The sequence below is a fragment of the Trichosurus vulpecula genome, chromosome 3 (assembly GCF_011100635.1).
Source record: "Trichosurus vulpecula isolate mTriVul1 chromosome 3, mTriVul1.pri, whole genome shotgun sequence".
NCBI lineage: Eukaryota > Metazoa > Chordata > Mammalia > Diprotodontia > Phalangeridae > Trichosurus > Trichosurus vulpecula.
This window is the reverse complement of record NC_050575.1, coordinates 432550567-432573907: the sequence shown is the minus strand read 5'-3', so window position 1 is coordinate 432573907 and position 23341 is coordinate 432550567. Positions and strand designations below refer to the sequence as shown.

Below are 23341 nucleotides of genomic sequence, written 5' to 3'. Positions count from 1 at the left end.
CCCTGGGGTCTCCAGGGACCTGAATGCTTCACTTTCCTCCACTGTTATCTTTCCCTCTGCCCCCACTTTCCATTCTGGGACTGTAAAAAAATCAATACCACTACCATGGACAGAAAGGATGTGCCAAGCCCTAGACCCCACTCACCACTCCTACAACCAAACCAGAATGCCCTCCCTGGCCACCACTCCCCTATATGTGATGCTTTCAACTACAATATTAACTCCTTAGAAGGTGGAACTCTTCTATATTTGTATCTTAGGGGCTTAGCACAGTACTTGGCACACAGTAAGTGTATAACAAAGACGTTTTCATTCATTCACTCCCTGTGGTGGTCTAGTAACCACCACCCTATCTATACCTCACCATCTACTACCTCCCCAAGCATTCTCATGGAGAAGGCAGGCCCAGGTGAAGGTTGAGGAAGCCAAATCATGGGCTCATGGAGGGAAGAAGGAGGAAAGAGAGCGAGTACAGGCTGCCCACCTCTTCCCAGCCACAGCCCCATCCCCTGACTATCCTCTGGGTCACCCCACTCCCCAACTACTTTTGCCCTGGGTGAGAAAATCCCAAGTGATGCCCCCAGTAACAACATGTAAAAAGTCTCCCATTGACCTTGTGGGCCAGAGAACAATCCAGTTCAACAGACTCAGAGCCCAGGGAATGATGGACCCAAAGGATGGTCACTAATGAGTTGATGATGTCGCTCTGGAGGAAGGCCTGTGATGAAGCTCCCCAGAGATCTCTCTGCTGCCCGACATCCTTATCAGTGACTTGGATGAAGGTAGACGTGGCAGCTTCTCCGATCTGCAGATGTCCCAAAGCTGGGAAGGAGAGCTAACACACTGGAGGCAAAGTCCGGATCCAAAAAGATCTTGGCAGCCTGGAGTGATGGGCTGACTCCAAGAAGATGAAATGGAATTGGGATAAATGTCAAGGACTATACTTGGGTTCAAAAAACAAACTTCAAAAGCCAGGGTGGGGAAGGCTTAGCTAAAGAGGAGGGTGCCTGGAAAAGCTCTGGAGGCTCTAGTGGACAGCAGGTTCAATATGAGTCATCAGCGGGGCAGGCCTATCTAATGGTATATGTGCCTTAAACCAGCGAGAGAGTTCCACTATCTTCTGCCTGGTCAGGCCTTGTGTGGATGATGGGGATCCAGTTCTGGGCACCCCATCCTAGGAAGGTCATTCACAAGCTAGAAAATGCCCAGAAGAAGAAAATTGGGTCCCTGAGAGTCCTGGAGCATGTCACAGTATTGAAGGAATTGGGAATGTTTGGCCTGGATACAAGAAGGCCCAGGGGACTCATGTTAGCTGCCTTCAAGGACTTGGGAGGCTGTCATGGGGAAGAGGCCCAGATTTGTTGCTTGGCCTCACAGGGCAGAACGAGGAGTGTGAGGCAGGGAGAACAGATGAGCTGGATATGAGGAAAACTTCCTGATGATGAGAGCTGTAGGAAAGCGGACCGGGAGGCAGATGGGGATGGAAGCGGAGCCTCCTCAAGCCTACTGCTCCATCTCATAGCCACACCACTATATGACATAAAAAACAACATCCCTGAATGAATGTTAACCTGTGCACTGGCCCCAGACTGACAAACTCTCACTGGGGTCTAGACACAGGCAAAAGAGAGTTGAAAGTTAATGTCACGTTATGGCCATGGGTGGACTTAAGGACATCTTGGGATTTTTTTCCATTTCTGATGGGTTTTATTATTTATTACCCTAGCATTCCTAAATTGGGAGGCCCTGTCTAAATGTCCAAGGAGAAATGACAATGCCAGTAGTAGCCATCTGTGTGGCAGGACTGGCCCTGTAGCTTCACAGGCCCAGCCCAAGACCGCAACGGCAGGTCACCATTTATATCCAGTGCACAGGCCTCAGAGGGTGACCATGATGCCTCTACTATGCCTGTCCCCTTCGATCCCTCCCACCAGAACCGCTTGGACACTGTCCTTGGGTCCCTAGGCTCGAACAGGTGAGCTTTTGACTGTCCTCACTCAGAACCAGGCATCTACATCAATCCCTGGTCATTCCCACCCCATGCCACTGCCGCAGAAGTCCCCTCTCCAGCTACTCTTTATACAGTGCCCACTCCCAACTTGAATACAGTCCTCAGTCCCCAAGGGCAGAGACTATCTCACTTACTCGGACATGAATCCCCAGAGCTTAGCAGTGCCTGGCCTATGGTAGGCTCTTGATAAAGGCTTCATCATCCACTTGTTCATGACCCATGGGGGTCCCAGCCTCTTTTGTTTCTCTTCTCCTCCCCCTCCCCCCAGTTAATTTTAGTGCTCAAAGAGGCTGGAGGGTGGATTTGGGGAAAAGATACAACACCTTATCTGTCTCTCCACCAATTAAGATTCTGGGAAGTTTAAGTCCAGATGGAGTAGAGGGGAATGTTTTGGGGAACATCCTCGTGGCCCACCTGGGGAGATGAGGTCTCTCCTATATGTAAGAGAATGCCAGGAGAGTCTCTTTTGCTTTCTGTGTGGGCCGCCATGATGGTCTACATTGGTGAAGGCTGAGTCTCAGGAGTTCCCACACCAGCAAAAATCATCTGTCCTTGACATGTGGCCCCCAAGAAGAAGGCACACGTTCAGGCCACACAGACACACCACAACACAGAGTGGCCACTGGTGCTCTTGGGAATGATTTCCTGAATCTATAAAATGAAGGAGTCTGATGATGAGGAGCCTGGATGAGCAAGGCGGGTATGAGCCAGCCATGCATGAGCCAGTCATGCCCCCTCCATCCCTTCTCTCTCATCTCTAGAGAGAATCACCATAGCTTTTCCTGGATTCAAAGATGTCCGTCAGAAATAGGAGACCCAGACCTTGGGCCTTCGCCCCAAACCTGGCCTGCCACTTACTTAGGGGAAGTAGAGTCAGAGAGGCTTTGTACTACCTGTCAGCAGGCCAGGTTCTAGTTCACGATCTGCACCTCCCTAGCTGTGTGAACTTTGCCAAGTGACTTTAACCATCTGGGCCTCAGTTGTCCTCATCTGTAAAATGAAGGGGTTAGCCTGGATCAGCAATTCCCATCCACTAGTCTGGAAGCTGGCACAGTCTCATGGTAGGTAAAATCTTTACTCCCAGGGGGTCTCACTTCACAAAATCAAGAACCGAAAAGGGTTCTTTCCCCCCACCCCCCACTTCCAGGTCCCTCCTCCTTGACCACCCAAATGCACTCCATAGACTGCCAACTGGGTAGGCAAAAAGTCCCAGGTGAGAGGGAAGATCTTTTATTGGTCTGTAGCATTGTTTTTGAGAGAGCATGGTGAGCTAGGTGTCTCTGAGGGCCTTCCAGCTCTGACATTCTGTGGTTCCAAGTTACTCACTCTCTGTCTCCTCTACAGATAAGATGGAAAAAGCTGCCCTCCCAACCCCTGAGGCTTGTGCCGAGGTTCAAAAGATGGACTGGAAAGGAAGCATCAGTACAAAGGCTCCAGGTATCACAGCCTGGGCCGGACAAAACGGGACACATCCAGGAGGAGATGGAGATCTGAAAAGCTAAGGCTCCAAATGTGTACCAGGCTTCTGAGGTGACTGAGAGTGCAAAAAGTAGGTCTCCTGCCTCCTACCAGAAGTGGTGGACTACAGGTGCAGAATAAGGCATACGCCCTCACATCAGACCAATATGCTGAGTTGTTTAAATTGCACTGCCTTGTTATAGGGGGAGGGTGCTCTGAGCTCTGAAGGAAATCTGGGACTTCTTGACACTAAGATGAAGACAGAGTGTGTTCCAAGCAGGGGAGATGGCCAGTGCAAAGGTGTGAACATACAGTATCATGTGTTAGGAACAGCAAGTCAGCCAGGTTGGCAGGAACATGGCGTGTGGGGGGTGGGAAGGAGGAGATGACATGTGTAAAAAGGCTGGAAAGGGAGGTGGCAGCCAGGAAACTGACAACAATGTGTTTTTTTAAAAGTGCCTCCCCAAATACATACACACATTCACACGTGTGCACGTATATATACACATACATGCATGTGCATGTGTGTATGTGCATCCATGCTGATATTCACACATATTACTTTTTGTTCCCTTTCAAGACTCAAAATACAGGTTTCCAAAACACCCAGTCCCTCAGTAACGATGAACCTACATGTGGAGCTGACCTGGGCTGAGGGTGACCTCTAGCCCAAACAGGACCATGGAAAAGGGGGTTGGTTGAGGGGGAAGGACTGATTAACCCATACTATCACCACCCCACCCAATAAACCCCACCCCCAGGACCTATGATAGGGGATGAGGGGGCAGGACTGATTAACCCATACCATCATCACCCCTCCCCATAAACCCATCCCCAGAGCAATGATAGGGGATGATCTTATAGCAAGGGCTTTTGGAGGTCACAGAATTTTAGAGTAGAATTTAATCTTAGAGATCATCTGGGCCCCGCCCCCTTCTCTTACAGATGAGGGAACTGAGGTCAGGATGAGTTAAAAGTGACCTGGCCAAGGTCACAAAGGCAGTTGCTATCACAGCTGGGGCTGCAAGCTCCTCGAGAGCAGGGGTTGTCTTTTGTCTTTCTTTGCACCCTCCCAGTGCTTAGCACCTAATGGTGCCTGGTGCCTAATAAATGCTTATAGGCTGACTCCCTGATGCCTGACTCCAAATCCAGCGTCCTTGCCATCAAAACAAAAGAATGCTGGACTGGGGTCAGGAAGAACTGGGTTTGTATCTCATCTCTGACACTACTAGTTGTGTGACCTTGAGCAAGTCATTTACCACCTTGAACCTCAGTGTCCTCATCTGTAGACCCATAATCTCCATTTTGTAGGGTTGTGACAATGCTTGGAAGGGACAGCATGTACACAGCACTCTGAACATTTGAAAGCACTGTAGAAGGGTCCACTATGGTCACTGTTACATCACACAGTGCTGCCCACCCCCTTATGATCCCTTTGATGGGATCCATAACTTTACATGGAAGCTCCCCCTCTGGGAAGGGAGAAGCACAGTATTCAAGAGAATTCATGACTTTGAGGGAATTATCGGTCTCCATAAGACAACTGAAAATGTTTCATTTGTTCAGGAAGAGGATGGAAGCATCCTCAGCTTGGAAACACTGTGGCTATTTAGTACTGACACTTAACAAGGAATAGTACCTCCAAAAAAATTAAAGTCATCTTTTCCAGCTCAGTCTCTCTCTTCTCCCCCTCCCTTCCCTCTTTCTCCTCCCTCCATCTATATTATCCCTGAAGAACAGGCATCCTGCGCAAGGAATTTAAGGGGAAAAAAAGAAAAGGGGTAAGGGGCTGGGCCAAGCTCTGGTGGCCTGGATGAGGTCAGGGGCCTCTCTCCACATTATCCAGAGCCTCATTAGCCAGGTCTGTCACTTTCCTTCTTCCTTGTCTATGAGTCACTCACCTGAGACCAGAGGATGGGGAGCAGAAGTAAGAAGCAAAGGGAGGATTTCCAGTGGTCCCCCAAATACTGGGGGTTCCCAGAATTAGCAGAAGCAGTTATGAGGATAAGAATGAAAGGCTTGGGGTTGAAATAAGGTTTAGGGATTTGCCTTGGAGGATGTGTGCCCATGGGTGGTTCAGCCCTGGCACCTACCACAACCTCCACCCTGTCCCCCAGATCCTCCCCAGCCGGAGATCTGCAGGCTTACCTGTTCATTGGTGACCCCAGGAGGCAGCGTCCCATGCTTGTAATCTTCTAAGAGCTGTACGGCTTCTTTAAGGCGGCTCTAGAAGGGGAAGGGAAATACAAGGGGAGCAGTCAGAAGCTTCCAAACTGGCACAATGATCAATGGATTTCATCTTTCTCATCTTCAACAAACACTTCTCAAGCTCCCCCTGTACTTGCAGGGTCCTGGGCAGGAGCTGGGAGATCCCCAGGATAGCCTCTGCCTCCAAGAGCTTCCATTCCACCTGATAACACAGACAGCGCATAGCCATAAAAAAATGAAGACCTACACATATAACTTAGCAAGGGCTACAGGTAGTTCTAGCATAATGAATAAAACTAGAAGCTTATTCTTCAACACAGAGAACAAATAGTATATACTAAGAACCTGCTGAGTAAGCATGGAAAGAATAGATACAAAGTACTCCACTGAGTCAGAACAAATCACATTCTCATGGTCCTCCTTCTCAGCCAATGTATTGGGCCTTGCCGTGATACAACAATGAGAAGACAGAGTCCCTGCCCTCAGAGAGGTTACAATCTAGTGGGGAAGATGGGATAGGATGCTAGATAAATCATGGAGGAAAACAGTAAACCAAGTGCTACAGAAAGGAAACAAATATTTATCAAGTGCCTACTATGTGCCAGGCGCTGAGCTAAATGCTTTGCAAATATGATCTCTTTTGATCCGCACAATAATCTGGGAAGTTAGGGGGTATCATAATCTCCATTTTTATAACTGAGGAAACTGAAGCAGACAGAAGTTAAGCGACTTGCCCAGGGTCACTTGCGTGTGAGGCTGGATATGAATTCAGATCTGCCTGACTCCGGCTCCAGCGCTGGATCCCCTGCCCCACTACCAAGAGCTCTAAACAAGGAATGGTTGTTTTTTTAAAATTATTATAAACTTAAATAAAAATATTTAAATGCACAAAGAAATACTATACATGAAACTGACACCTTCAAATACTTGCAGTTGGTTTTCTAACACACATACACACACACACACACAATCGTAGAGGAGGTTTCAAGCTGAAGGGACTTTCGAAGTCATCTTCCCCACCCCCACCCGCCCTGCTTTAGAAGAGAAGTCCTAAGATCTGAACGAGTGATGATGGAGGCTAGGAAAAAAGGCATTTCAGGCAGTGAGAGCATTAAGGTCAGACTCACAGACTCTGAGAGTTGGGAGTGTCCTCAGTGGGCAGGTGGTCCAACTCAAACCCAAGAGGAATCCCCACCCTAACGCACCCAATGAGGAGTCACTGGGGCTCTGCTTGGTGACCCCCAAGGAAATGCAGCCACCACTTCCTGAAGAGACTGTTCCCTCTTTTTCCTGATACCAGGCCCAAGGGCAACGGCCCCTGGTTCTGTCCTCTGGAGCCATTCCTCCATACGACAGCCCTGAGGACAGACATCATGCCCCCCTGAGTCTCCTCTCTCCAGTTTCTTGGCCTGGAGTCAACCCTGCAGCATCCTAGCTGCCGTCCTCTGAATACTGTCCAGCCTCTCACGGCCATTCTTTTATGTCTGATCTGATGGGCAGAGCCCAGCGGGCCTCTCCTTTCCTGCTCCCGGAAGCTCTGCCCTTCTCACTGTGCCCAGTGGGGTGTTGGGCACCACATCTCACTGCTAACTCATACCGCGCTTGCAGCACCCCCATGCATAGGGGCTAGAAAGTACAGAACGTGCCTGAGGAACAGAGTCTTAGATTTAAAGCTGGAGGCAACCTTGAGAAGACCCTGGTCCCACCCTGTCCTTTCATAGAGAAGGCCACTGGGATCCATTGCCAAAGTCACAAAAGTGACTAGTTGGGGAACTGAAGGCAGGTCCTCCATCTTCAAATCTAGCATTCCTGTTAACTGGTTGGGCTGAAGACTGAGAAACAAATGCACACACCCATCTAGTGTTCTATCAACCCAAGGGTAGAAACTCCTGGGGAAAGAACTCTTTATTCAATAAAAATTGCTGGGAAAACTGGTTAAAACTGTGGCAATTAAAAAGCTGGACAGACATAATTTCTGGGTAATTTCATTATTTTATTAATAATGTCAGCATTTTAATAAAATCATGTCATTTGACTGGCCAAAGACAATCATGGCAGTGGGCTCACAGCTCCTATGCCCATTGGAAGAGGCATGGTCCTGAAGATGGCCCACTCTGATTGGTTAACAATTAATGACAGAATGAATATTACGATGAGGGGCTGAACCTATTCAAATGAACCTTGATTATGTCATTTACTTCTAAGTTACCCCCAGCCTTGGGCAATTTATTCAAAGAATTTATCCCTGCCCACACCTGAATACAACACAATGGCTTCCCCACTTGGGTAGAGTCAAGATTAACAAGGTTGTTAAGAAAGTTAGTCCAATCTCATTATCATTAATGTCCTTCAAGAGACTGAACTTTTGAGATCAAGACTGTAGAAAAGGTTGGGGGGAGGGGGAACTCTAGATGTCCGCAAATCATTGGTTATTAATAATTATTTCTCTCAAACCGGCACTTTCTACCATATCATACATGAATTCCAAACGGATAAATGGTCAAAATATGGAAAGTCAATTTCACAACTGTAGATGGCAGATGTGGGGGTGAGATTTGTAACCTAACACAGGATAAAAGTGATCATAAAAGACAAAATAGGCCATCACAATTACATACAATGTAAAAGCTTTTGCAAAAATTAAAAAACTGAGCTAAATCAAGACATACGGCTGGGAAAACGATTTGCGTTAAACATTCCTGACAAATGGCTGGCATCCAAAATCTAAGGGAACCGACACCAACCTATGAGAAGGCTGGATCTGATGACCTGGGAGGTCTTTTCCAGCTCAAATTTTATTACACTAGGAACAGGAAGAATTCAGAGAAGCATGGGATGACTTATATGAGCTGACGTAGAGTGAAGCGAGCACAGTCAAGGAAACAATATACAAGACTACAACAGTGGAAATGGAAAGAACCAGAGCAGGGATGCTAGAGGCTGAGTAATCACGATGGCCAAGCTTGGTCATTAATTGTAATAGCCCTGGAGAAAAGTAGAGAAAATGTTTCTCACCACCCTGTTTGCAGAGATGGGGGTCTATGGACATGGAATTTTGCATGTATGGTCAGACATGACTGCTTTGTTAACTGGCTTTGCAGAAAATGCATTTTCCCCACTTTTCTCCCCCTCCTTTTCCTTTTTTGACTTTGTAACAAAAGATGTCTCTCTGGGGGAGGGGATGGGAGAGGTATATTTAGAAATGAAGGTGATGCAAAAATAAAAGCCATCAATAAAAATAAAATTTTTAAAAATTAAAGGATACCAGCTGTGATTGGGTGGGGTCTGACGGAAGGAGAAAATCTTTGGCATGTTCTCTAGGAAGAAAAGCATAGAGAATCAAGGAAGACAATAAGCGTCCTTAAGGAATTTACCATGTTGGGGAAGGTCCAAGAGACCTAACGGAAACATATCCATAGGTAAACATGTCCATGAGACCACAGTGAGTTCTCAAGGGTGTCTTGTATATTCACAGCTGTGCTAGGCACTAGGCTTGCCCTAGGTGAAATCATGAAGTGAAATCCTCCCAGATGTTCTTCCACTGTGACAGAACTTCTCCCTGCCTCAAGTTTCTCCCTTCTCCAATCCATTATTCAAACAGCTGCCAAATGTATCTTCCTAAAGCAGATCTCTGACCACATCACTGACTTTCTCAAGAAGTGCCACTGGCTCCCAACTGCCCCATGATAAACTACAAACCTCCTCAGCCTGGTTTGGTTTAAGAACCTCCACATTCAGGGTGCATCCTATCTTTACAAACCACTCACTCTCTGTTTTAGACAAACTGGCTGACTTTTTGTTCTGTGTCTAGACCATTGCCTCTCCATGCCTAGAATGTACTTATTGCTCCATAGGTTTCCTAAAGGCTCAGCTTCCCAAGTTGGGTCCCTAACCCTTCCAGTTGTTAGAAATCTTCCCTTCACTCCCTCCAAATACAATATTACTTTGTATTTACACTGCATACACAATGCATAGAATTGTCTGTGTATACAGTGCTTTCTCTCGGTAGACTGTAAGCTCCACAGGGGCAACTGTTTCAATTTCTCTTTGTCTCCTCGATGCTTAGTACAGTTCTTGGCCCATAGTTGCCAGTCTATAGACATTTATCAAGCACTGAGTATGTGCCAAGCAATTATGAAATGTCTATAGAATTGAATTCCATTTAAGTCACTCCCTTGCCTCCCAAGCTGTTCAGCAGAGGCCAGGGCTGTGGAGGGGCCTCTCCCCTTCAGAAATCATCACTTCCCTGGCTCCCCCACACAGCCCCTCAGCCTTCCAACCTCCTGACACCATCCTTCCCCTCCCTGACACCTTTTTGAGACCTAGGACCAGAGGATTAGAGAAAGCTGGGAGGGGCCTTAGAAGCTGACTAGTATAATCCAGTCATTTTAAAGAGAAGAACACCAAACCTGTAGTGTCTTCCCTGTTTTAAGGAGAGCCATACTATTCATTCTCACTAGGGGCAAAAAGCCTGGTCAGATGAGGGATAGCGTTCATTAGCAGACAGAGGCAGCCTCAGCAGACCTCAGCCATAGCCCTGGTTCCAAGCTGGGCATGTGAGACCCTGGATAAGTCAATGACCTCTCAGTCAACAGATAACACTCCACACTCTTCAACTCAAAGTCGAAGAAGGGTGCCAACTGCACTGGTAGAGAATGTTTCCTTTTCAAGAGTTCAGGAGTTCTTGGTGACATAAAAATCATATCCCGTAAAACAAATGATAACAAAACCCTGATCAGATGGAAAAGAGTATGTATAGTATCCTCCACTCCAGAATTACCTGGACCCCACTCTGCCTCCCAGAGTTCCCCACCCCAGCCCCTCCTTGTACCCTCCCCACCCCACCCTACCCAAATCTGATCCCGAAGGTAAGAGCCCCTACACCTCAGGATTTATTTAGCTTGAATTTTAAGCCTTCTCTTTAATTAGGAAATAAGAGGTGTTTGTTTCAGATACATTTTTTTTGGAGGGAGTCAGAATTTCAAGCCCCACCAAATTAGACTCCAAAGCAGCAGCCATCCCCAGTTTGGGATACCCAAACATGCAGAGGAGGCCAAGGTCATGGCTCCTGAGGGAGGGCACTACAGCCAGTGGACAGAGGAAGAAGGAAGTCCCATGGTTCTAGTGAGGATGAAGGAGTGGAGAGATGATGGGGAATCATCCAAAAGGAGAAGGGACATTCTCAGGGAAACAGCTGCTCCCCCGTGGCTGAGCAGGGCCTGCTGACGTGCAGAGCAGGGAGCCTGGCTGGCAATTAAAATTCCACCCAGCTCTACCCCATCTCTCAGCCAGCCAAGCTCCCAAGCTCCCACTCCGCTGGGCTACAAAGAGCTTTAGAAAACATCTCCCAGCTCAGAAGGCAGGGCGATGAGGAAAGTTTTCTTTTATGGGAGTCATTGTGGCTGCTGCCCCCCTGCCTGGAAATCCATGGACACGATTCTGGAGAATACCATTCTATAGTCAGTGGGCACAGGAACATCTCTCCCCATCAATCAATCAAGAAGAGCCCTATGCTCTGCCCCTCAAAGGCCCTCTGTAACCCCCCAGCCCTGAGACTCCAGACTATGGAAAGGGGACTAGAATGTAAGACCCTTGAGGGCAGGGACTAAGTCACTTTGGACTTGGTAATCCCAGTGCCTAGCATGGGGCCCCCACAGGTGCTTAACAAGTGCTGGCAGAATGAATGAATGAGAATGTTTTGTCTTCTTTTCTTTCCTTTTTGTCTCTTTCCCATCTCCAATTCCAGCTCCATGATATTCTAAGAGTAGGTCCTATTGCTGGCCATCCCACAGATGATCTGCCAGCCTACAAGCTGGCCAAACATGGAGAGGGCATGAGATGGATGCAAAGACAAATCCCTTCACAGAGTGGCAAATATGCTGTGTGTGCGTGTGTGTGTGTGTGTGTGTGTGTATGTACATGTGTAGACACATAAAAATTTTTTTTAAAGACTCCCACAAAATATGTGTGGATTATTGAAAGTACCATGGTCTTTTGTTGTGGTAGTGTTTCAGTCATATCCAACTCTCCATTACCCCATCTGGGGTTTTCTTGGCAAAGATACTAGAGTGGTTTGCCATTTCCTTCTTCAGCTAATTTTACAGATGAGGAAACTGAGGTAAACAAGGTTAAGTGACTTGCCTAGGGTCACACAGCCAATAAGTATCTGAGGCCAGATTTGAGCTCAGGAAGATGAGTCTTCCTGGTTCCAAGCACAGTGCACTATCCACTGTACCACCCAGCTGCCCACACCATGCTCTAGCCATGGTTAAGAGTGATCGTAACAGGGGCAGCTAGGTGGCGCAATGAGTAGAGCACCAGCCCTGGAGTCAGGAGGACCTGAGTTCAAATCAGGCCTCAGACACTTGACACATGTACTAGCTGTGTGATCTTGGGCAAGTCACTTAACCCCAATTGCCCTGCCAAAAAAAACTTTAAAAAAAAGAGTGATCATAACACATGGAAGCTTTAGACATGAAAATATTTGTTAACAAGCAGCCTGGAAGAAAAGGGAGAGTAGATGAACATGGCCAAGCCTTTCCCCGAGAGAGGAGAAAACTAGCTTTCTCCCTTCTCTGCAGAGGTGGGGGACTATGGGTGCTAAGCATGGCATACGTTGCCAAACTCAGTGGATTTGTTGGTTAGTTATACTGAACTGCATTTTCCCCCTTTCTCTTTGATCATGTGTTACAAGAGATGACTGAAGAGTCTGTGGGGGGGGGGGGGGAGGGGAACAAATGACATAAAAACAGGTATCAAGAAAATTTTAAGATAAAAAGAACAAGCACCAGTAAAAGCCAGGGGTTATTCTTCCTGCAAAGGGGAAGAGGGAAAGAGGAGAGAGACAGAGAGAGGGAGAGATACACAGAGAGAGGAAGACACACACAGAGAGAGGGAGAGATACACAGAGAGAGGGAGAGATACACAGAGAGAGAGGAACGGGGAGAGCTACAGAAGAGAGCTAGAAAAGCTAGAGCTAGAGGAGAGAAGGGAGACAGAGAAAGATAGAGACAGAAACAGAGAGATGGTGTGGAGAAAACCTTAAGAGCAGGTGTCAAACAGGGTTGGTTGTTTCAAGGAAGCTGTCCAGAGCTTCAATACTTCAAAAGACCTATAATTTCATTGTGAGGGCTACTCCCCATACCAATGCAGATTGCAGCCCATCTCTGCCTTAATTCACCATTTCATGTATGGTTGTATTCCTCTCCCCCTTCATGCCCTGCCCCTCCATCTAGTGGACAACCTTTCCTTGACAAGCTTCTACGAATGTAGTTCTGTTGTTCCCCAACTTGAGTGTAGGAACTGTTCCATTGTTCCAGCATCTAGAATGTTGCCTGGTACACAGCAGGTATCTAATAAATGCCTATCATATGCCTCATCTATTATTTGGTCAAAAAGCTTCATGGCCCCTTGGCAAACCCACAGTAAAGGCCCTTCCAACTCAGGATGCCAGCTGGGAGGTGACCCTACTTTAGACCTCAGACTATACCAGCTACACACCAGCATGAGCTAGTAGAGGGAGGAAGAGACAGACCAAGCAAGGCTAGTTTTTGTGGACAGATCCAGGAAAGGACTGAGTGACTCTGCTGGAGTCACTACAACTTGGGTGGTCGGTCATAGGTAAAGCACTTGTGACAGGAGACCAGCAGGAGAGGACTCGGTGACCCAGATTTGAGCCCGCAGGAGGGGGAAGGGGAAGAGAACAAGAATTTCTTTTCTTTTTTAAATTTATTTATTTTTAATTTTCAATATTCACTTCCCTAAGATTTTGAGTTCTAAATTTTCTCCCCTTCCCTCCCCTCTCGCCTCCCCAAGATGGTGTGCAATCTGACATAGGCTCTCCTTATACATTCATATTAAATACATTTTCACATTAGTCATGTGGTAAAGAAGGATTAGAACCAATGAGAGGAATCACAAGAAAAAAGAAACAAAACAAAACAAAAAAAGAGAGAGAGAGAGCAGATAGTCTGCTTCGCTCTGCATTCAGACTCCATAGTGCTCTCCCTGGATGTGGATGGCATTTTCCATCATGAGTCTTTTGGACTTATCGTAGATCGCTGCATGGCTGAGAAGAGCTAAGTCTGTCAAAGCTGGTCATCGCACAATATTGCTTTCACTGTGTATGGTGTTCTCCTGGTTCTGCTCACTTCACTCAGCATCAGTTCATTTAAGTCTTTCCAGGTTTTTCTGAAGTCCACCTGCTCATCACTTCTTATGGAACAATAACATTCCATTACAATCATATACTACAACTTGAGAACAGGCATTTCTTAAGGGCCTACCATGTGACTGGCAATGTGGTAAGTACTTTACAAATATTATCTCGTTTGATCATCACAACAATCCTGGGAAGTAGGTACTGTCATCACCCCCATTTTACAGATGAAGAAACTGAGGCAGACAGGTTAGTTGACTTGCCCAGGGTCACACAGCTACTAAGGGTCTAAAGCTAGATTTGAACTCAGCTCCTCCTGACTCCAGGCCCTGATCTCTATCCACTGCACCATCTCCCTACTTCATTAGGCTCCTTTGCCCCACCCTCCAAAAACTGTAAGATCAAAGGAGGGAACATAGGAAAGAAATGGATCCTGATAACTCAGGATCCCAGTGGCCTCGAGGCTGCAGGTTCCTCACCCCTGACCTAGGCCCTTCCTGACATTTCCAGTCTCCTTACACCATACAACACTCCCCCCTCTTCCCACAAGACTCTATTTTCCTTTTATTTTTTTAATTTCTTTTTTATTTTTAGTTTAAAACTCTCAGTTCCACAAGTTTTTGAGTTCCAAATTTTCTACCCCTCCCTTTCCTCTGCCTCCCTGCCAAAACGGCATGTAATCTGATATAGGTTCTCCATAGACCTTCACATTAAATATATTTTCACAAGAGTCAAGTAAGACACTATTTTCTGACTCCAGGCTTTTCCCCTGACTATCTCCCATGCCTAGCACTTGCTTCCTCACTGTACCCTCCTATCTTCCCTGCAAGATGGCTTCCCAGTCCACAATCTTGGCACCTCCTTCTGCCGATTGTCTCCAGCTTATCCTGTCTATAGCATGTTTGTAGCTAATTCTTTATATGTCATTCCCCTCAACAGACTATGGGCTCCCTGTGAGATAGGGCTGGGTTTGGGTTCGGGTTTTGCCTTTCTTTGCTTCCGTAACCCTCAGTACTGTGCTTGGCAGGTGCTAAATAAATGCTTGTTGACTTGACTAGACCAAGCTGCCCCTCAGAGAAAGGACAGGACGGATAGTCATGATTATTACTTAGGTTACCCATTATATTATGTGTAATGTACTATTAGGTTAGATAATAATGTTCATATTAGATTACATATTAGAGTACATGTCCAATATAATATATATTATTAGATAATGATTATTAGATTGCATATACTATATATCACATATTATTAGATCACATAATAATTATTAAATTATATATTATGTTACATATCAGATTATGAGATTAGATAATAATTACTATTAGATTATACATTATGATAGATATATAGAATTAGATAATGATTATTAGATTACAGATTATATTACGTATTACATATAACATATGTCATTATATTAGATAATTATTATTAGATTATTAAAGTGGCTAGGGCAGCTAGATGGGACAGCAGATAGAACATTGGGCCTGAAGTCAGGAAAACTCACCTTCTCAGACACTTACTATCTGTGTGACCCTGGGCAAGTCACTTAACCCTGTTTGCCTCAGTTTCCTCATCTGTAAAATGACCCGAGGAAAGAAATGGCAAACCACTCCAGTATCTTTGCCAAGAAAACCCCAACTGGGGTCACGGAGAGCCAGACACAATGGAAATCACCAAACAACCACAACAAGAGTGGGTGAGTGACTTGCCTAGAATCACACAGCTGTGCAGTAGCTGGGGTTGGGATCTGACCACAGGTCTTCCTGACTCCAAGTCCAACAATGCTCTATCTACTATACTACACTGCCACTTGCTTCCTGCTCCACCGAACGTGGGAGGATTGGCTTGCTTTGCTGGATGTGAGAGCTGAGGGAAAAGAAATCCAAGAGAATCTCAAGGTTTCAAAGGGAGGTACGGAGTGAATGGTGGTGCCACAGGGAAAAAGTCAAGTTAAAAGGCAGGCCAGGTTTCAGGAGAAAAATGCTAACATCCATCTTGAATTGGCTGAATTAGACATGCCAGGGAGCCATTGGGTGGGGGGCATGGAAGCAGCAGAACTTAACAAAGAATCTGGGTTTCCCCCACGCTCACCAAGGAGAACAGCCACCCCACCCCACTCCTGCCTCTTCTCCAAGCCTGTTTCCTGTCACTGAGGCAGCTTCCATGGAGCTGGATGAGGCTCTGTGAGTGATGAATGGGCAAATGAATGGGGCTGTGTTCCCATTATTTCCCCCCCCACTTCTCGAAAGGATTCTCCAGAGTTTCTATAACAACCCTGGCCAGATTCCAGCTCATTTGGCATCATCACCAAAAGAAGCCCTCCTCCCTCCCCTGCCACGGAAAAAAAATTCAAAAGAGCCTTGACCCTGCCTCAGTTTTACTCAGCAAAGAGATGTGGGGGTGGGAGAGAAGGAAACACATCAGCGGAGGTCCCAGAGAGAAGTCTGGGAATCAAAGGCCCAAAGCCTGCTCTGTCTCCTGTTTCTAGGGCAAGAGTCTCCAGCTCCATCTCAAACACTTGGACCACCCTCACACGCAGAGGCAGAGGACACCACTATTCAAAAACTTTCCAAAGGCCCACGGCAAAGGACAGGGAAAGTTGATGTTGGAGGGAAGACACAAGCACCCTAAGGCACTGCTGATGAAGCTGTTGGTCCAGTCATTCTGGATTTCAATATGGAATTATATAAGAAAAGTGATCAAACAGCCTGTGCCCTTTGACCTAGCACTCCCACTCACGGGCATAATATACCCCAAGGAAGCCCAAGTCGGGAAGAGAGAATCATCGGATACCCAAATCTTCAGAGTAGTGCTCAGTTGGCAAGGGCCAAGAACCACACAGAGTGCCTGTCACCTGGGGGAAATGGGTATGTGCAGGCAACAGAACATGACCATGTAGATAGAAAGGACAAGGAGAGGCACAGGAAGCTGGGGAGGTTTGTCTGAATTGAAATGGGTGGAATCAGGGGCTCCAGGAGAGAAATACACACCCTGACTACAAAAATGTAAATGAGCAAGAAGGGCCATTAACTCTGAGTCAAGAAAAAACCACAAAGATTCCGCAGAAGAACTCAGTAATGAAACCCGTTTACTTCCTCCTGACAGAGGTGGACAAAGGCAAGACATGAGGGTGATGATAATGGCAGACAAGTTCTCTGGAATGGACACCTGTACTTATTCACAAGGGAGAGTTCAGTTTGGGGGTGGGGTGTGTGTGTGTGTGCATGTGTGTGCCTGTGTGTGTGTGTTTGTGTGCCTGTGTGTGTGTGTGTGTGTGTGCGTGCGCGCTCGCACGTGCCCATGCACGTAGAAAATAACTTACTGACAAAATATCAACCAAAAACCTGTATATTCTTAAAACTGCCAAGTCCCTAGGGCAGGTTTGTTCTGACTGAGGCAATCAGGAAAACCTCCCGAAGAAGGTGGCATGGCCTGAACCTTGAAGGGAGCCGGGGCTTCCAAAAGGCAGAGAGGAGGGAGGATGGCACTCCAGGCATGAGGGACAGCACAGAGAGGGGAAAGGGGAAGTAGGCCAGTCTGGACGGACAATAATACATTAAATTATCCTGGAAAGATAAATGGAAGCCATACCCTGGAAAGGGCAGCTGGTGAAGACAGACAGGGTAAGCTACTTTGTATCTCCCTTTTATGCTTTGTTATAAGGGCCAGCTCCCAAGGCTGGCAAGGTGGGAGAGATAAGAGGTCAGTGATGATGGGCATTAAATTACAAACAAAGGAATTTGTATTTTTATCCAAGAGGAGCTAAGAAGCTATTGAAGCTCATCTGGAAACTGAGGCCCAGACAGGGAGTGTGCTTGCTTGAGGTCACACAAGCAGGGAGTTACAGCTATGGGGGTTTTCCATGAGACCTCAACACGTACTTACACGGGTAAAATTTCCTTATTTATGATAGTAGGTAAGAAATAATTTTAAAAATCTACGCATATATTGAGCTATAAGGAACAACGCAAATGCTGAATACAAAGACATTGAATTTAAACATGAAAAACGAAGTCTGCCACACATGGGGGCTACAACAATGTAGCTCAAAAGATCAGCCTCCATGAAACAAGAGCTTCATAGTAGCAAAGAGCTGGAAACAAAGTAGCCGCCCATGGCCAGTCCAGGTGGTCCAAGAACATAATGATGTGTGATGAGTTCAGAGAAGCATGGGAAGGTCTACACAAACTGATGCAGAACTACACACAACTACCACAATGAAATGGAAAGATCCACCACACACCAAAAAATCCAACACCAATGAGACAAAGTTACAAAAAACAAGCATGGCTTAAATTAAAGACACAGGAGAAGGCAGCCCCCAGCCCAAGTCCTTTGCAGAGGCAGGTGGGCCATGGGAGCAGCGGGTACACTGCACATATTTTCAGATGTCAGTTTCAATGATAGTCTCAGTCTCTCTCTCTCTCTCTCTCTCTCTCTCTCTCTCTCTCTCTCTCTCTCTCTCTCTCTCTCTCTCTCTCTCTCTCTCTCTCTCTCTCTCTCTCTCTCTCTCTCTCTCTCCCCCTCCCTCCCTCCTCTCTTTCTCTCTCTGTCTCTGTCTCCCTCTCCCCCCATCCCCCCTCCCAAAAATAGTACTCATTATATGGAATGGGGGGTGGGGAAGATATTGGAGGGCAATATAAAAAAACAACAAACAGCAAAAATTTACTTTAAAAAAGAAAATGAATGCTGGGAAATGACAACAACCATGCTTGTCCTCAAAGAAGAAATATGAGAAGCCATCTCTCTCTGTTTCTTTGTAGAGATAGGAGACCCTGGGAACATATAATATTATATATATATATATTTGATATGTTGGCCATTTTGTGCAACCCTTTTTTCTTTCTTTGTCTTTATTTTATTCTTTTTATGATAAGGGATATAAAAACAAAAGATTAATTATTTAAAAGGGGGGCCTCCTAACAGATAAGGCTCCCAAATATCCCCTGGCCTCCTAGCCCTATTAAAAGCTTTGGTTCAAGTTCAAGTCTCCCCACCCCACCCCCAGTTCTAAGCTCATGAGCAAGGGCTCTTTGTTCTTTTGTTAAGGACTAAACAAAATGATCTCCAAGTCCCTCCCAGCTCTTAAATCCTCCCATCCTCTGTGCCCACATTAGGGCTATGGGGGGGGGGGGCTGTTAGAGAGGTGTGCTCTGCCACTTTGAGGGACCAGCAGCCCTGCTCTAATGAAGCGCCCCCCACAGAGATGCATTCACAGCCTGTCCCAGGGTTTGTCACATGGGTCAGATGCATCCCTGGCTGGAGCCCATCTCCAACCCTTCTTCCCTGGCCAGAGTGTCTTTACCCTGTAATTAAGAATCTAATTCCAATGGTCATGACCTCACACCTGACAAGAAAGAGGCAGGCACCCCTGCGTTGCCAGCCCATGCCCTATGCCACAGTAGCAGGAGCCAGGTGCCCACTCCAGCAGCACCAGGGGAGCAGAGGCAGGGGCCCAGCCTGGCATGGTCAGTCAGCTAAAGAACCTGACAACCCACTTCCCACACCTACTGTATCCACCTGACTCTCTCGGCCTATGGAGGCTGCCGGTAGCTAAGAGAACAAAGTACAACCAGACAGACTGCAGACTGGAGCCTGGGAGGTTTAGAGAAATGGTAACATTTCCCAGAATCTCCAAGCGGGAAGGGACCATCTAATGGTCCAACCCCCTCATTTAGCAGCATAGGTAACTGAGATCTAAAGAGTATAAGCAACTTGCCTACAGTCCTGTGAAAGCAAGTGGCAGAGTCGGGATTTGAATTCAGATTGTGTCTTAACTGTCTTAACATCACCTTAATTTCTCAATATATCCCTCCCACCTTGCCAACCTGAGGGTCATCCCATCCCTATAATCAAGAATGAAAAGGGGGAGAAAAAGAACTCCACCATCACCTGCCGTCAACATCATGAGTAGTGCACAATGCTCCCCATTTGTGGTCTACCATCTTGGCAAAGAAGGGAAGGCAGGCAGTGTGGGTTCCTTGTTCTTCTTTGGGGCCCAGCTGATGAACCAAGATCTTGTGACCCCAAAATGACTTCCCAAGGCCACCCATCAAGTCAATTTTGTGACAAGGCCAGATCTCGCACATCCTATCCCCAATACTAACTGCCTGAGTGACCATGGGGTAATCCCCTGCTAAGTCTCCAGCGCATAAAAGTGTATCCCCTCCCCAGAATCTGCAGCAGAATGGCTGGCATACTGGCCTTCGAGTCAAGAAGAAGACTTGGATTCGAATGCCGTTTCATCACATAGTCATTGTGTGATCATGGGCCAATCACCTAACCTTTCTAGGCCTCGCTTCTCTCTTTTAAAGATTCTATGAATGTAATGGAATCTTCCTCTCTTCCTGGAGTAGGCCTCCCCTTCTGTCTGTCTAATAAAATCTTTCTCTGCCTTTGAGGCCCAACTCCATCCACCCTCCTCCTGGAAGCCTGCCCTGAATCTTTTGACCATTGATCAATAACAAAGACCCAGGACACAATGAGATGATTATGAAAAATGAGAGGTCTCTAGCAATGTTTTCAAAGGCCCCTCAAAGGTGCTCATGCCTCAATCCCTGAACTCTGAGACATCAGCTTACATGTCAAAATATATGTAATTTATTAACCATTACTGCCAGGAGGAAAACCAAGAGGCTAATGCTCAAGAAAGGACAGAGGATGTCCTGAGCAGGGCCCAGATAAAAGGGGTGCTAAGCCTCCTCAAGGAGATCCATGATCACACAAAAGAAAAAGGCCTAATAATCCACCCAGGAAAAGTCAGAGATGAATGACACTTACAGTCTGTCTCGACTATAAGAAGCCAGAGTTAGATCCTAAAAAAGGTCCATGGGTTGGATCCAGAACAGAATAGGATAAAAAGAGCCATTTGGATTTGGGAAACTGCCCCATGATTTTAATCACTCCAAGCTGCTTCCTAGAGCATGTTCAAGTTCATGCATGCACAGACACATACAAGGACACACACACACAAAATCAGGTTTATAATGCAAATATTCTCCTGGCACATAGATGCAAATACTGAAATGTTGTGGTCACTAAGGCATCAAAGTCACAACTTGATTTGACCCAAAGGGCAATGGCTATGCACAATGGGCACAAGGAATAGCAATCATAAGGGGTGTGCTGATAAGTGTTTAACAACCAGCTCTTGGGTGGGGGTGGAATGTAAGCATGATACACAAATTTAACATGTATCATTAATGTTTTCTCCATTGCTTTCTTTAAGTTTGGACAATCAACGAAACAGTAAGTCAAGTTCTGATTTACAGTGTTTGCTGATTTTCACAGTGTAAATGGTCACACTGAAAATTTAATAATCAGCTCAGAGAACAGGCACCAGTTGGCTTCATGACACCACCAGCTGGTTGCACAGTAATATCAAGAGATATGAGATGTGGGTAATGCAGTGGTACCCACAGAATGTAAGGAACACATTTGATATGTTGAATGGATCCTCCTTGAAAGATTCATGGGAGAATGTGAGCAAGAATTATACAGAATGGGGAGGCATGCATGGGTTATGATTAGCACAAAGGGAGGGAGTATCTCATCAAGGAGATCACAGGGCCATTACAGTCATGAAGTACTTGTAGGGCTAGCTTAGCCAGTAGGAATTTGTCAAGACTGGCCTCCAGCTAACTCCACAGGCACAGAACACCAAAGGCTATGTGATCCAACACAGAATTAAACAAGTTTCCCCTTTCCAACACTCCCATGGTCATTCAGTTTCCATCTGAAGATTTCCAAAAATGAAGAACCCTGGTTCTTTGGAGAGAGAACATTCCATTTTTGTATAGTTCTAATCAAACTGAACCTAAAATCTGCTTCTTTGAAACTTTTATCCATTACTCTTTATAAATGTAGCCCTCTGGGACCAAGTGGAATAAGACTTCAAGATAGACACCATGTTCCTCTCCTCCCCAAGCCTTCTTTTCTCCCATTTCCTTCAAGAATCCTCATGCTTCGTGGGCTTCAGTCTTCTCACCATCCTGGTTGCCTTCTTCTGGATACTTATCAATGTCCTTACCTAAAATATGGCAACTAAAACTGGCTCCAGGAGTCCTTGTGGTCTAAGCATCATCACCTGCCCAGTCCTGGGCACTAGGCCTCCCCCAATGACACCCATGGTTGCATCAGTTTTTGTAGCAGTCACATTACACTGTTGACTCATAGTGAGCTCACAATCCATTAAATCCCATGGACCTTTTCCAAAATGTCAGCTACCTGAACCTGTCCCATTTTGTATTTGTAAAGAGACATCCAAGTAAAAGACTTTTCACATTTATCCCTATTAAATTTCATCTTACTGAATTCAGCCTAATATTCTATGATATTAAGATCTCTTTGAGATCCTGACTTTGTCAACCATTGTGGTAGTGTTTCAACAATCCGACTAGCAGCTGTTCTGGGGGTGAAAGACCAATACAAGCCCAACAACAAGAATGCTGCCAAAGCCCAGGCTCTTTTGATCTGCCTTACTAAGGAAAGCAATGTTAAGGAGTTGACAATCTCACTTTAATCCAGCATACGAATACCATTCACTTAGTTCAGGAGGAAAAGCCAGCACCCTGAACTTCAGAGCAAATACAAACAAATTACAAACATTGACAGACAGACCAAATACAATTCATATTTATCAACATCTAAGTTCAACCTGGGAGCTCATAACAAGGGCTGGCCCAGAGTCACGCATGCCACCATGGCTGTAGGTAAGAGCTCTGAGAAAGAGAAAGCCAACCCCTGGTTTTATATCTTTTTCAGGGTCAAGGGTGAGTCACACATGCGACTCACCCACGTGACCTAAAATCATCACAAAGATGCAACTTAAACCCATGTGGTCTAAAAGCCTCTGATGTCCCAAATATGCCACTCAAACCCATGTAAACGAGGCCTTCTCCTGAGGCAAGGAGGTCACCAAGGACTCCCAATCTAATCAAGGAAACAAAGGCCAAACTCTTCAAGGGCACTTGGTTGAACTGAGTGCTAAGAGCCCATTTTGATTGCCAACACAGGTAGCCATCCTGCCCAGCTTCATGTCATCTACAAATGTGACAAATAAGACATCAATACTTTCATCCAAGTCATGGATAAAAATTGACTAGCACAGAGATAAGGAGAAATCCCCTTGGATGCTCTACTAGGGTCCTCCCATGGGCTGAAATAAAACCATTACTCTGAGTCCAGTCATACACCAAACAGTACCAACATTTAGGCACACATCTCTCCATTTGGTCCACAAGCATTACATGACAGACTGCCCAGTGCTTTGCTGGAATTGATTCAAATGGTATCTACCAATTACTTTGGGATGGCTGGTTCTTGAGGAAGCCATGCAAGTATTTCCTTATCCTTTTTTTAAGACTTAAAAATTTTTCCCAATTACTTGTAAAAACAATTTTCTTTCTCCCTTTTCTACCCCCTCCTTCAGAAAATAAGCAATTTGATGTAGATCATCCATCCATGTGCAGTCAAGCAAAACGAACTTCCAAATTAGCCAG

At 46.0% G+C, this 23341-nt stretch overlaps 1 protein-coding gene across 2 annotated transcripts in view; it reads right to left on the bottom strand.

Moving 5' to 3' along the window:
* Positions 1–23341, bottom strand: part of SFXN5 (sideroflexin 5) — a 207510-nt gene that overhangs the window by 154314 nt on the left and 29855 nt on the right. Inside the window, exon 3 of one of the 2 annotated variants that reach the window (XM_036751116.1) lies at positions 5618–5695. In XM_036751116.1, coding sequence (XP_036607011.1) covers positions 5618–5695 — 78 coding nt within the window. Of the gene's footprint in view, positions 1–2904; positions 2930–5617; positions 5696–23341 lie in introns of those variants that run through there. The other variant, XM_036751117.1, reaches the window with a different exon arrangement.